General features: G+C 31.4%; 1 protein-coding gene across 2 annotated transcripts in view; it reads right to left on the bottom strand.

Moving 5' to 3' along the window:
• LOC129799002 (inactive serine protease scarface) overlaps positions 1 to 15,356 on the bottom strand; it is a 27,489-nt gene extending 12,133 nt beyond the window's left edge. The window contains exons 1-3 of one of the 2 annotated variants that reach the window (XM_055842567.1): positions 15,103 to 15,356; positions 9,526 to 9,990; positions 4,935 to 5,126 (exon numbers count right to left, since the gene is read on the bottom strand). In XM_055842567.1, the coding sequence (XP_055698542.1) occupies positions 4,935 to 5,126; positions 9,526 to 9,990 (657 nt within the window). In that variant the 5' untranslated portion in view covers positions 15,103 to 15,356. The remainder of the gene's footprint in view (positions 1 to 4,934; positions 5,127 to 9,525; positions 9,991 to 15,102) is intronic. The other variant, XM_055842568.1, reaches the window with a different exon arrangement.

The following is a 15,356-nucleotide window of genomic DNA, read 5'->3' as shown; positions in this document are numbered from 1 at the left end:
AATTTTCTAAAAAGTCGTGCCTGATTAGGAATTAGAGGAGTTAAGCCAGATGGCTAAGTCTTAGGTCTGAAGCCCGTCCGTACTACCGTCAAATTATATTTGATTTACTAACGAAATTGAATTTTGCTACTACTGCTTAATCTTCTAATTTCCTGTCGAAAAATCATTATCGCATTAACTAAATAATAAAATTATTTTTATAATTTGAAATATTTGTTTTGAATATTTTTTGTTGAATATGTCAAATAAACATTGAGTTGGTACAAATGAAACAAACTATTTTTACATGAAAAATCTTCATTCGCATACCAATTTTAAAAAAAAATAATTTAACAAAATATGTAAGAAATTGTAGTTAATTATGGGCTCATTGTACTTAAGTAACCAAAGCTACAAAGCATGTGACAAAATATTTATCTTTGCCAAATATTTAATCTTATCGGATCGGAACTTAACACCTGTTGTGAATGAATTGAATGAGATGCTTTGCAACTCTCCAACGAGGAAGAAGATTTCATTTAAAAAAAAAGGCTGCCAATCTTCAAATATTTGCAAAATAAATTTCGTACATTATGTAAGATTTTTCAATTCTGAAAGTTTTGTGAAAATTTATCAAGTTAACTGGTAGAAAATTCCAAATGGATTCCCAAATAGAGACATCAACAATTCGACAAGGTTTACATTGTGATCTTACACGTGATCATGATCTTCAAAATTTTTCTCTAAAGTTCACTATTGTTTGATGAACATGTTGAGATAAAAACACATCAAAATTTCGGTTAAGGTTTTTGTCTTTTTCACTCAACGGTGCTGCATGCAGCAATAATCAGTTAAATGCCGTGAAATTGGATTTAAAATATCTGACCTTCGGAAAATCTCCATTGATCTATTGACATTATGTCCTATTTATGGGATTTTGCAAAGAAGTAGAAGCTTGTGAGACAGCAATTTATGAATGAAATTATCTTGATGATCGGGATGATACATGTCAATGTGGTTAGACATAGAGTTTCTTAATTGATATTTTATAGACTTGACTTCAGGTAATTTAGAAACTCAACTTGATCACTATTTCATTATGTACCAACATATTTATGTTTGTTTATATAATTTCTGCCAGCAATTTGTGTAGAATTTCCCTCCCGGTCCAATGGAAACTTTAAGTGTCTAGCTGCTGGAACTTTTTTTCCTATAAATTATGCGACAATAAATAACCGCTATCGTCTGCATGTGGTTTTATATGGAAATTGAATGTTGCTTTTGGGCGCTTTGGATGAGTGCGAAAATCAGCGTGGGGAGATTGTTGTCTTGTCAGAAGACCAATCGCGTTTGTCAATAAACCATGGACAGTTGTGTACAGAAAGATCATTCTTTTTTCAGCTTCTTCTTCACGCCAATTTTCATTAATTTACCAAAAGAGCGCAATTTTCAATGATTTGCCGCTCAGTGCGGGTGAAATATTTATGCGACATTTAAAACATATAATTGTGCTTTAATGATTATAAAATAAACAAATTTGTCATTTACGTGCATTTATAACTAAGGCTATGGCCGCATGGATATTGCACAAGCAAAATACTATATTCAGAAACATATGGAATGTCTCTCTATCTCTTTCCCATTCGTTGTACAAGATTGATGAGCAGAAATTAATTTTCCTTGTTTGATGTAATAGCAAAAACTACGCAATAAAATTCTTATGTTCTCTCTGAGAGATCACTAAACAAAATCTCAATTCCTTGTCAATCGATGAGGTCAGTGAAAATTCAATATTGTAGACATCATGTTATTCGCCTGAAATACTAAACTGTGCATAATAAAATTTTAAAGGAATTTTATATATAACTTGAGTGAAATAATGAAATTTCCAATACAACCACTTCTTTCACAATTTCGCTGTCTGATGATCAAAATGATCCCGCGTCTGCAAAGCTTGTTTTACCATCGCTTTTTTCCCTGTTTCAATGAGTTTTGAGACATGGATTGGTAATTTCCACACTGAATAGTCTAGTGGGACTGTTATTACTTCAAACAACGTGTTTTTGTAGAAAATATGAAAGATACATTTCCTAATCGTCTCTAAACAAACTTTTAAAAAAAATGTCAGTTTTCTTTTGAAATTTGCGGAATGAAAAGTATGGCAACTGCCACTCCATCAATTCTATCTCTATGGTTTTTTTCACTATCTCTCTTGCAAACATCTCAGGATTTCTTCTCAAAAACTTGCTGATATCTTGCTGGCTGTCGGCGCCAGGAGAATATCAATAGGAATGCTTTTGAAAATAGCTAAAACTTGCATTGATGTTCAAAGACATAGGAGAATTAAAAGCATTGACATTTATGCTTTATTAGTTTGTGTCGATGATTTTTATTGAAGCCTTATTCATCAATTAGTTATTGTTGCCTTTAGTCACAGGCCAAAGTATGCGATTGCACAAGAAACGATCGCACATTTCACTTTCAATTGATCTTAGCGTTTCCTTTGATCTTCTTCCCCATTTTCTGGCCCAATATGATCATGTCGTTTTTTTTTCCGCAAAAATAATGAATGTCTGTTAGACAAGAATAAATGCCATTCCATTCTTCACAAGTGTCTGTTAAAAAAAATCCACAAAACCTTTTCTTTCTCTTCAAATTATTCAATCAATTCCACGAAGTGATCATTAAATGTATCTCACATCTTTATCTATGCTTAGCATTCGACAAAAGGGGCACTATGTACTAGCATAGACAGAGATGATGATCACTTTCTTACATCATTTCATTCGAAATGGTCTGTAGAAGCGATTGTTGAAAAATCTATGAGTGTTGTTTTTTGCTCATTGTCCTTTTCTTACGTTGCAAAATTTAATAGGATTTCAATATTCAATCGTCAGAGAAAGTGTGTTGATGACCAAAGAAACGATCTGTAAATCAATTTAGCAGTATAATTTTATTATGTGTTGAAAAAAAGACCTATATTGCCCAGCATTGATATTTGTGCACAAAGAAAATTAGAGTTCGTTGATTCTATAACGCTTATAGTTAAAATAAAAATTAATATTCCTTTAGGGGGAAGTGGGGTACCTTTTAATTGGGGCAGCCTTAAAATTTTTCTCTTATTTTTAAATGAAATTAAGCCTTATCATGATATAATGTAGTATTGCAATTCGTTTGTGGATCTAAGTTATATCAAGATAAGGTCCAGTTGCATTTAAAAAATAGGAAAATAAATTCAATTTCAAAGCTGCTCTAATACAAAGGTGCCCCACTTCCCCCTATCTACAATTTTTTATTTGGATTTATGATGCCAAATAACGACACTCTGAATTATGATTCTTGAAAGAATTTGTTTACTTTTTATTAACACAAATTTTATTAAGTTTAATTGAAATGATCAAAAATTTAGATAAACATAATATAAAATCATCAGAGACAATTTAAATCAGCAAGACTATCTCTCAATGGAATTAAAAATTTATAAGTTATAACTTTCTTTGGTCTATATCGATTTATGGAATACTTTTTAAAAAAAAGTTAAAAATTATCAAAACAAACTATTTGATCCATTAAAATAATGTACTAAAAATATTGAAGACAGAATTTTGATTTTTTTTTTTTTGAAATAGTTTCTTTCAAATGAATTGTTGATTATTATTAAAAGAAGAAAATCCATCAAGGAAGCGCGGATATACGCTATCAAACTTGTGTCTTAACGATAATTGAATACAAATTATTTAAATTATACCAGTACAAAACCTATTTATTTATATAGTGTAACTGACTAAGAAAAGATTTTGTAATCCACAATTTCAATCAGGAAATAAAATAAAGGAAAATATTATCAAAATCGACACGATGTCAGACTTTTTCTGTGTAATTAGAGAAATATGCTAGTTTGCATTCTGAAAAGAAGGGATTCAACCAATATTTGGTATGATTTGTTAAGTTAAGATTATTGAATTAAAGCAAACCTTTCTATCCAGTATTACAATATAAGCTTGTTTATTTAATCGAAAACAATCAGGTTTAAGCACATGAATTGTAGCAGATTTGAAAGAAAAATTGTTGAAACCAATTAAAAAGCATCAAAGCAAAAGTCGGATAATGCTAACATGTGCCATCATCATCCAATATAAACGACCCACTCGAGCAAGAAATCCAGAAACTTAAACCGGTAGATTTGGGAATCACTTGATCATGTTAATTATCATTTAGTCGAGCTTGAGCAAAAAACCGAGCTGGCTCAAACTAGTATCGTCTGGAAATTGGAATATTCGAATATTTTCTGATTCTCAAACACTCGTTTGTCTCAGTGTAAGATTTTATATTACCGATAATCCGAAAGATTACTGAATCTCTGTATGACTGCTGTTTTATTGAGTCTCCGGTGAGAAAGGAATCCTTAATAAATTATGTAAGAGTGAGAGAAAAGAATGGTCCATTTTATTTAGGTAAATACCAGTCGAAAATTTCCAACTGTGTGACATCACATTTTTTTTTCGATAATCCCAATGGTCAGCTCGTAAATTGATGATCATTAGGCAATAGTAATGGTCTCAACGTGACATCATCGACTCTCCACCTTCTTTTTAAGCGCATTTTCACACGAGCGTATGAAAATAATCCGTGCACAAACATTTGAGCATAATTCACTCCATCATCGCTCAATCTCACCGTGGCATTAATAAAAGTGTCTGGGCTTAAAATGTGCGATGCAGAGAGCTTTTCAGCGTTCCTCTGACCTAGGCCTTGGTGGTGTCTCTCTTTTTGCCCACTGAGTCAAGTTGAAAATATAGATGAGACAAAAAAAAGAGGCAAACATCGTGTTGTAGATGGAATTTTGTGCACTCGAAATGCCAATGTGAGAAAAATACACTCGAGAAGTCCTCCAAGGGAAAATGTTGTGAAAAAAAGATGATTGCGAAAGGAATCAGTGCAAGAGAATCACTCACCGGCTGAAGAGTATTCATCTGGGAGACGATGACACCATTGCGACAGGCCTGTGGAGCCACACAGAAGTAATTCCTCTCGAGGCAGGGAACTGGAGTTGGTGGAGGTGGTGGCGGAAGTCGTGTTGTTGTAGGCCGTGGTGTTGTTGTTGGCACGCGGACTGCACAGCAAACTTCAGTTTCTACGTTGCACTCCTACATTGGGAAATAGAAGATATGCATAAAGATAATTAAATTGCTGAAACTAGCTCGAAAATCGCGAGAAATCGAGGCAAAAACGAAAGATTTCAATGCCAGATCAAGAGACGAACCCCTATATCAACGCCCAAAACATTAAATCTCCTCGTCAAATTTCACCCATGAACATTGCGTAAGATCGTGATCTGGTTGAATGTCAATTAAAATGAGGTTTTTATCAGAGTGGAATTTTCTGCAATGGGTTAACATTGCTTACGGTCAATGTGGAGTTGAGGAAAAAACCAAGGCAATAAAAAGCGCAGGGGAAGAAACTTAATTGAAATTTCCTCACAGCCAAATAATTAAACGTTGAAAAAAAAAAGAGGCTCTCGCTATAACGGGGAGATTCAAATTACATAATCACGGACAAAAAGTGCAAGAGTTGCATAAAATAGGCAGTGTTATGACGCGTTGGCGAGTTTTCGATCGCATCCAAGTCATACAATTTATCATCATTTTTTTTTTGCATCTTACGGCTTAATATTTTTTTTTGCCTTCTCTCTTAACTCCTTTCGTCAATTCATCATGATTGTATTTTTCTCCATGGAGCTCAATGAACTTGTTTAAACTCTTTATTTTCATTTCTGTACTCTGAAAAATTTTACACTCCGCCCAATTTTAAGTAAAATCTTCAAATTAAACCACCCCCTACTTGGTAGTTTATTGATCTGCTAAAAGAATTATATATCTCTCGGGAAAACTGTAGAAATTTTCTTCTTCTTTGTTCCAACAAATACATCAAAACAACAATGATTTTTCACTACTAAACACAATCTCACCAAGGTCTAGATCCTAATTATAATATTACAAAACCATACATAAGATATTTATGGCCAACACATGAGAGATTTCTTATTCAATTAGGTAACACGTTGGAATTTGCAATCGATGAAACAATCGGTACTTATATTGTTATTGTTACTTTTCCACAAAAGAAATTTTTTGAACAAACATTGAAGATTTTTGCGAAGGAGTTCAATAGAAGAGGCACCGAAGGAAGAAGCGTCGGTAGACTTCCTCGCAATTGTTGCCGTTAATCCGTATTTTATACGATATTCTACGATTATGATCATCAAGACAATGTTATACAAGGAGACGGATTAGTTTTTCTGGGTCTTTGAATTCAAATTATCTAATTTAAACGAGCCATGAAAATGGTTCAGTGGGAATATTCAAATTACCCCAATATTCCTTATAATAGTTCTTTGTCTAACCATGTGTATCTGTAATTAATTGTTTACGCATACTGTTTGGGTGACATTAGAAAAGACACAAATAGATTTAATTGGGCGAATTATGACTGAAAATCGTCAAAAACATCTTCATTAAAAATTCATATTTACGATCAGCAATCGCACGTTAAATGACTTAAGACAGAATAGGGGACTGTGGGGTATAATTGATCAAAATTTAGAATATAATTACAATGAAAGTTAAGCCATTATTGGTGTTGTCAGAGTTCTAACGGTTTTATCAAATTTACACATTTTTGCGAATTTCGGATCTGGAGGATTTGTAATACGTTCTGAGACATTAGGCTAGAAAGTTAATACGAAAGTATTCTATTTATTTTATCATTCCATTTTTTTTTTTTTGTTTTTTGATATGATCGTAAAAATTAATTTTAATTGAGATTCAGAAATTGAATTAGGACGTTCGGTAATGACCGTGAGAATTTTCTTGTAAGTTTTAGAAAAAAAACACAATGGATTTTTTTACCTAAAAAATGATAAAACCTCAAAAGGAAAATTGAATAGGGGAGACTGGGGCAAAAAGTCACAAATCTAAAAATTCAAAATTAAATATCTTCCAAGGTAAAAAAGATAGCGGCTCAAATTTTTTTCTATAGATAGCCTCCATAGACCTTCTTCAATGTCGTAAGTTTCTTAGAATTCGAACAAGGAATTTAGATAATAAAAATAATCGAAATTTTTAGTCCTATTTTTGAAATATTTTCCTTGCAGAAGATAACAATTATTGCCTACTTATTTTCCAAAATTGATGCACTGGTGAATATTTTCTAAATAATTTGGATTCTTTACGAATCCGCTATCTATTTTAGAATTTCACAAAGGTTCTTTTCTCCAGAAATCTATTTATTAAAAATGACCACTTGGGGTAAAAAGTAACAAAAGGTATAGAGCAAAAAGTAACAAAAAAGTGAAGCAATTTCTGATGTGTCACGGCGAAAAGAAACGTCATTATCATGTCTCGCCGCTTGTTGTTTGCTTTGGTTAAACGCTTAGCAGTATTTCGTGTGTTTTTTTTTCTAAAATGGCTTGAAAAGCGCTTTTCTCGTTTTCTCACTTTTCTCGCAGAGAAAACGGTGTTTTACGAAGGTGTAGATGAATAAATTTTCTATGAAAATATGTCCTCTAGGTATTTTTTCAAAAGCCTGTAATGAAGCGAATCAAAATATGATAATACCCAATGTCTGGTACTATTTGCTCCAGAATTTTTGAGAATAGTCACAAAATTACCTTTTAGAAATTGGCTTGATAAACGTATTTCCCTACAAAATAGAGGAAAATTACTTTCACAAAGTTGTAAAGCGGTATATTTGCTATAAAACTGCGCTAATTAGAAATTTTTAAAGCGCTCGAGTAGCTTGTAAAAAAATAAAATATCCGTTTTGTGACTTTTTGCCCCAGTCTCCCCTACTCTATTTGTGGAAATGATAAGTAAAAATAAAATTTATTATAAGGTCGGAAAAATTGAAAATTCGTAAAATTATATTCTCATCAGAGATAAAATTAAAAAGTAATAAACCATTTTGGCTACCTAAGTAATGCCCTTAACACGTTTAGGACTTAAGCCGAGATAAGACTTAGCGTAATTAAAATCAATATGTTGATTTGATTACATTACATTAGATTAGATTACAGAGAAACGAATTAGTGGGAAACTGATTGGAATTTAGTTAAATCATTATTTTGATAATAATTACCTTAAGCCGTCCCTCGGTTTAAATCGTAAGTATGTCTATGGTATAAGGATTAAGCTGATTCTTTTTTAAATAATTATTACTTCTGCAAGCAGTATTTTAGTATAAATAGTCAGAAAAACTGATTTTTAGTTAGTATAAAGTGGGAATTATAAATTTTGGCTTAATCCGTTTAATTTAGAGGGATTTATATGATCATTTTTGAGTTCCTTACTGACAAAATTTGATTTTTTTACTGACCAATCTTGATTTACTGATCCAAAATGTTTTCTGTATCAGTATTGAGTACTTGATCGATAATGTCGATTTTTTCCTCACCATTTAGTTTTTTACTGATCGAATCGCTAATCTATATTGAACGATAATGGTTATTTCTTTTTCTAAATATTTATAGAAGGTTTAAAGTTTAAAATTAAATTTTGAATTGAATTAAGTCGCAAAAGGACCCTAATTACGTCACTTTACTGATAATAGTCATCTCATCCCTTTCAACCGAATAACAGGAATGTATGAAAACTTTAAGAATTAACCTTATAAATTTCTAATCATTAAAACATTATCTAACTTTGAATTTTTCAAACGCTTATTTTCCTGTATATTTCGCCATACTGAATAAATGAACTTAACGAAATATTTAAAAATATTCATTGTAATTTTGATCTCCGGTTTGTGCTTTAAAGAAGGCTTGTCAGGTGGTTTCAAAGTTTGTAACAAAAACCAAAAAACTGGTCTTACTTTAATTAAATTATAAATGCTTTTATATTAGCATCAAACAGGTGTGAAACGGTTGAGATTCTAAATTTTGTAATATTACAAAAAAATATTCCAGTGACAGAAGATATACTTACAAAAAATTGTTCTTTGTATCAATTTTAGGGTATTTAACATTCAAGTTCTAGGTTAAATGATGAATATAATATTCATCCTGGTCTATTTAAGACCCTTCCCCTTCTATCTTACGAAATATCGCAATCATATGAAAATGTAGTTTAGAAAAATTGCTTACATTTCCTTATTACCCATCTCAAATATTTTCTCTCTCTTTTAAACCATCTTTATGTACACACATTAAACTATGCTGTGTGATAATGAAAGTGATCAACAATTTGAGATATGACCATGACATCACAGCCCAAAAAAGACGCGAAAAGTGAGAGAAAAAAAATCTCAGTGATGATCTACCAAACACAAATTTTCAATTCAAATGCCTCTTCATCTATATACTCATTGACATTCAAAATTCAAAGATAAATGTTCAGTATTGTGAGGTGACATAAAATTATGGAAATTGTGACCTGATGCCACAAAAATTCACCAACTCATCTCTAATCATCTATTTCGCGATATGGGGATTTTTTTCTGACGAATATTTGCCTTTAGGAAGTCTCATGACAACAGCCAACATTGAATTACCTGGCTACGACCGAGTGTGGCAACATCTTGGGCAAGAATATATCCACTGGCACAGGCATGGCGGGCCACACAGACCTGTCCTGATCCCAGGCATGGAACAGTTCGTGGAGGCTGAGGATTGGGTGGAAGGTATCCATTGTGGGATCCAGTAGGGCTTCCTGGGAAGGAAGGATTGACACTCTGTACTGAGAATCCAGCTGGAGCACCAACACGTCCACCGAGGAACGGATTGGAAGAGAATGTGAGTTCGTTGGTTGTGGGAGCACAACCATTGGTACATCCTCCGCTCTCACGCTTGAAGGGTGATCGGTTGTTCATCCACCAGAAGGGTGTATCATTGGGAAGATCAGGCCTAAGGTCACCAGCTTCGGGTAGGCCATTTATCCGCGTAATTACGTCATCGGCTCTAATCACCACACAGCTTAATATTAGCAGGCCAACCAAGGCCGTAAAAGACGGATGCATCTGTGAAATCAAAATCACATTAGTCAATCAGGTTTTTTTTTATCTACAACTTCTTAATCCAAAGTGTGTGATCTTTTTCATCAGAGAATTTGAGAAGATCACCTGTGCGAGATCATCTACAGGTATAATTATGTAAAAAAAAACCGAGAGTTGCGTGAACATTTTATGGATGCAAATGAGTGCTACAGTTTGTCACATCCTTTCATCACAAACCACATGAATTTATTAGCTGAATTTTAATATCATGCGGTTGAGTTGCATCAAAAAAGGGCAATCACATATATTCTACCCAGCAGCTATAAATATTGATCTCTCACAATCGATTGAGTGTGGTTGGAAAAAAAAACTGTGAATGGCTTATTTCACAATGTATTCTACAATCAATGACATTAAGGTCCTCACAAACCCTCCTCATTGAAAAATTCAAGCTTGTGACTCATATCGTTCATGTAATAACTTTTACAGATCTGAGAGGATTATGCAGACTTCGGATCTGAACCTTAAAAACATTTGCAATACCTCAAAAGAACGAGAAATTGCAATGAATTTTATGAGATTGAAAAATAAATCACTTTTAGCTGAGATTTTTTATTTATAATCTACATTTGATTTTCTCGCTTAAGCCAGGGTGGGCTAGTCTCGGACATACATGACTTTCGAAAATTATAAAATTTTGGGATAATATATTTATAGATTGGAATTATGCCGTACTAGTTTCAAAACTCAAACAGACAAATTAGCTGAGCTTAGTTAAAATTGCGTCTTAAAATAATCTTCTGCTGCCTGAACTATACCATCCTACCCTGCAGTGACTGTCAATTTTTTATTATCACAAAAAATTATAATTTTTTAAAATTTTGCAAATTTATATTCTTTTATCAATTTTCATATGCTGAGATACTGGATGAAAACAATTAATAATAAAGAGACGAAAATCACAGAAAATTGTAATAAACTGGAGGGGTCGGTTAGTTTAACGTATGATTTGCTTTCAAAAATTCTCATTTTTGGGACAATAATTTTTTTTTTTAAGAATTTCGCTTTTTAGATTCCCAATACCCATGGGAAAATAACTGACTTAGTTTGTTTGAATATAGACCATATTTGTTTAGGAAATTAGTCTTGAAAAAAATCATCTTCGTGTAACACTCTTAGGGGTAAATGGGGTATCTTTTAAAATAAGGTTTTTTTCGTATTTTTAAATTGAAGATAACCTTATCATAATGTAGTTTAATCTCCACAATTGGTTTATGGAAACAAATTATGTCATGGTAAAATTTAGTTCAATTTCAGAATAGGAGAGAAGAACCCTATTATAAAGGTCCCTCAATTCTAAGGTACCCCACTTTCCCGTACTTTCCCATGCAGCTTATCTACAAATTTGTTCAGTCTTTTATTATAATTTACACGTATTTCTTTTTTTCTTATATTAATCATATGATATCATTAAAAACTGTGATAGGTAAGTTTAAGATATACGAATTTGTCTAATAATAATATCGAAAATTTGCGTTAATTTGCGAAGATAATGATAAGTTTAGTGTGGTTAAATTTTTTGTTGTGAATCTCGTAAAATTAAAAAAAAAATAATTGAGATTACAGAATAAATAGATTCACTTCTCTTGGTATTGAATGCGACTTATTTCCTGCAAAAAATTTAAAGATTTCTGTTTTTGAAGTTAAATCTTCGGATTCAATGTAAGTATTTTACAAAATATTCGCATTAATTTTTGCGTGTTGATGTTATACAGTTTAAAGCTTAAATTTAATTTATAGCAAATGAAATTAGCAAAAAGTAAATGAGGAATAAGAAATTAAATATGAAATTTCGAGCTCTGAAAAATCTATACTTTTACTGGTCTATTATATATTATTGACATTCAGGATATTTACAGATTAATATTTTAATTTCTTACTTCTCATTTGTAAATACAATACCAATATGAAATATTGAGATTTTTTGACTTTTTGTACGTAATTAAAAGTAGATTAAATTTGATCCAAAAAGCACCAATTTATTAAATATTTATTTAATCTTATTTAACCACATTTGATTACGAGAAAACCGCGAATCTCGCACCAAAAGTTATTTACAAAGATTATAAATAATGGGGTTATAAGATGTTTTCAATGCAAGGTTTAACAATTAGTGGAAAATGTGAAACTTGTAAAATGTTGCATCCCTAATTTATATTTTTTCCATTTCTTAAACAAGTGTGGTGAATTTCTTGGAATTACTAATATTTTAAAGAAAAATTGTACTATGTTCTGCCTTCTTAATAATTTAACAAAACATTGTTGTGAAATATTTTCGAAAAGTTTTTTAAATCTTGAAATCCGGTATAACAAGGATTGAAAAAATAAAATTAATTTATAGAATTTATGCTGAGTTCTTAACCAATAGAATATTTCAGTTAAGTGAAAATTGGGTTTGCTTAATTTAAGCGCAGGGCTTCTGAAAATTCTAAATTAGAAGTTAAAGTATAATAAATCGACTTGTCCAGAATATAAGTCGAATAAGTCGATTTGTTGCAAAAATCTTTTTTCTCGCATTTCGGGTACTCCTTGGCACCCTCTACCACCGGTCCTGTGAATATTATACCGGAAAGTTAATTATTGCTAAAGTTATAAGAGTTTCAACATGTGAAGTTGGCCATTCGCGACTTATTAGTTTTATATTTTGTACTGTCGAAATCGTCGAAATACAGTACGACTCTAATGTTTCAAGTCATGGTAATTTAAAATATTATTAAAAAAGTATGTAAATTCCAGGGTAAATGTAAAACTTTCAAACAACTTTTGTTAATTAAGAACCTAAGACGATTCGTACTATATTCTAATATATATCTGTTTGGAAGTCTTGTCCATTTATTTTCTTATTTTTTCGGTCATAATTTTTGTATAGGGTGAAATGAGGAACCTTTGAAAGTGGAACAGTTTTGAAATTGGGATTTTTCTCCTATGTTTAAATGCAACTAAGGCATACCATAATGTAATTTAGCTTTTCAATGTGTTTGTGCACAAAATAGGTGAAAAATCCCATTTTCAAAGCTGCCCCACTTCCCCCTATTCATCAAAATTCGTTATAACACTAATTTTTTATTATCTCGACTTTAATGGTATTTCACGGAGTTTTACCTATATATACGATTCTAACTTATGAATCCTATAGCATTAAGAAAAATATCTATAAAAAATCCATTCAAAGTTCTAGAAATATGTTTTAATTTTTTGTGAATAAAACTTTGCATATCGTCAATGGCAATATTTGACACATACATTTCATCTTCATAAACCTTTTAGTCCGTAAAATACTTCAGTACATTTAGTGCATTCAAAGCACCATTAAATCAGAGAAAAGAATGAGTGGAAAATATTTCATAATTATTATTAGAAAATGAAACTTTAATTAAAATTGTCATTAAATATTTAAATTTACTAGATAATACTGTTTAACGACATTATCAATGCGAACGACATGGAAAATTTTTATTTAGAAAATTAGGATTGTTAAATTTTAAGCAAATTTACTAAATTAGATTATTTCTTATTGCATCATATAATTAACAAACTCAAATTCTACCACTGAAACTGAAAATTTGCAGTTTCTTTGAGTTAAAAAAAAATTATTGAGAGAAACAAAGTAAAATTAGTAAATTAATAAAATTTCTACAAATTGTGATCAGAATTTTTGTTATTTGATTCTGGGGCATTATTAAAGTTCTAAATTGTCAATTTGTTAAACAAACATCTGGACAAGATCTTTGCACATTTATTCACATCACCTTATATAATTACGTTTTTTCTTTAAATCATAAAAAAAACGTCTCGATATATAAATTAAATGTTATAAATTTTATTGAATCATCTTTCTTTCCAAATTAAGTAACTTTCGGAATGGAACATTTAAGATATACAAAAAAGATATATTAAAAAGATTTAATGAGATTTCTTTTTTAGATTGCCTTTAGTGATTTTGAAAATCAGAATATAATTTTATTGATTGCACGAGTGGATCATAAGGTATTTTTCCAAGCATAGCTTTCCGGTTAATAAAAAAAAAATGATAAGAAAAAGGCGTGGTGAGATTTTGAATTAGTTTTAACAAATTTCTTCCGAATTTCCAACTCAGGGCATCTGATTTTTTTCCCAAAAATAAAGCTCCAATTAACGAGTTTTCAGTTTAATGTACCTTTGCATGAATCATAATTTGTTTATGTCCCTTCCAAAATAAGGTACAAGAAAACAAGTACAAAACATAAACTGGGCTTATTACTTAATGACTTGAATATGAGTAATTTTCTATAACTTGACCCCGTGTACCGATGAAAGTGAAAATTTTAATATCTTTCGTCCAGCGGAAAGAAACCAGACACTGAATATTTTGATGTTATTCCTACACCACGAAAAATTTGCATTTTATTTTTATACCTCTCTATGACTCTTCAGTAAAGAAGTTTAATAAAATAACTCACAGTAATTGAGGTGTCGAGACTCACGAGAGACTCAAATGTAATTTAATTTTAATATTTATTCTTTGATGATCAACTATTGAAGACGATTTGTGCCAGATCTTTTCTCGCCTAGTGTCTATTTTGACACCAAAAATTGTTTCTCTCAATCATTCCTGCAACTCACGCTGCGTGTCAATTATTGTGGCTATTTCAGATGCAAATTACACACTCGAAACAATATTTAAAGTAAAATAAATATTATTGTTATTTTTTTTTATTTCTGCTGGAGGATCGCCTTTTTGTCCACCTCTTCAGCCAATTGCAAAAGTATTCGGTGAAGCACTCAAAATCTCATTTATACTCATTGTTGCTAATACCAATTTCGCGCCACTTCAACTTGGTTTTTGTTGCAATAACACCTCAACTTCATTATTTAATTTCATTTATTGAGTCTTCAATTGAGATAAGAATAAACAAAAGCTTTGTGACTTTATAGAGATTCACAAATTTAGGCAACTTCATTTTTTTTTTAATCTTGGAATTTGAATTTTATTCCTTTAGAAGGATATTTCTTAAATGATTTATTTGTTCACAGCACAGACGAAAGTCCTTCATGATAGAATGCTTGATGATGAATAAATCCCAGAATGATTCTTACTTTAACAATTCCGTTCGTGGGACACAGGATTAATCCGAAAATTGTGATATCCCAATTTGGAGACACTTCACAAGTAGCACTGATCAAAAGAGTCACTAAACACCACTCAAAAAGCACGAAAAAATAGATGTTTCCAGTGAGGGAAGAATTGATGAGAGATGCGAATACGACGAGCGATCACCAAACAATGTGAGAAGATCACAAAGTGATCACGTTTATATAGTGGACGAGAGATTGGTGGTGAGGATCTTACT

This window comes from Phlebotomus papatasi, chromosome 1, assembly GCF_024763615.1.
Source record: "Phlebotomus papatasi isolate M1 chromosome 1, Ppap_2.1, whole genome shotgun sequence".
Classification (NCBI taxonomy): Eukaryota; Metazoa; Arthropoda; class Insecta; order Diptera; family Psychodidae; genus Phlebotomus; species Phlebotomus papatasi.
This window is presented reverse-complemented; position numbering and strand designations above follow the sequence as displayed.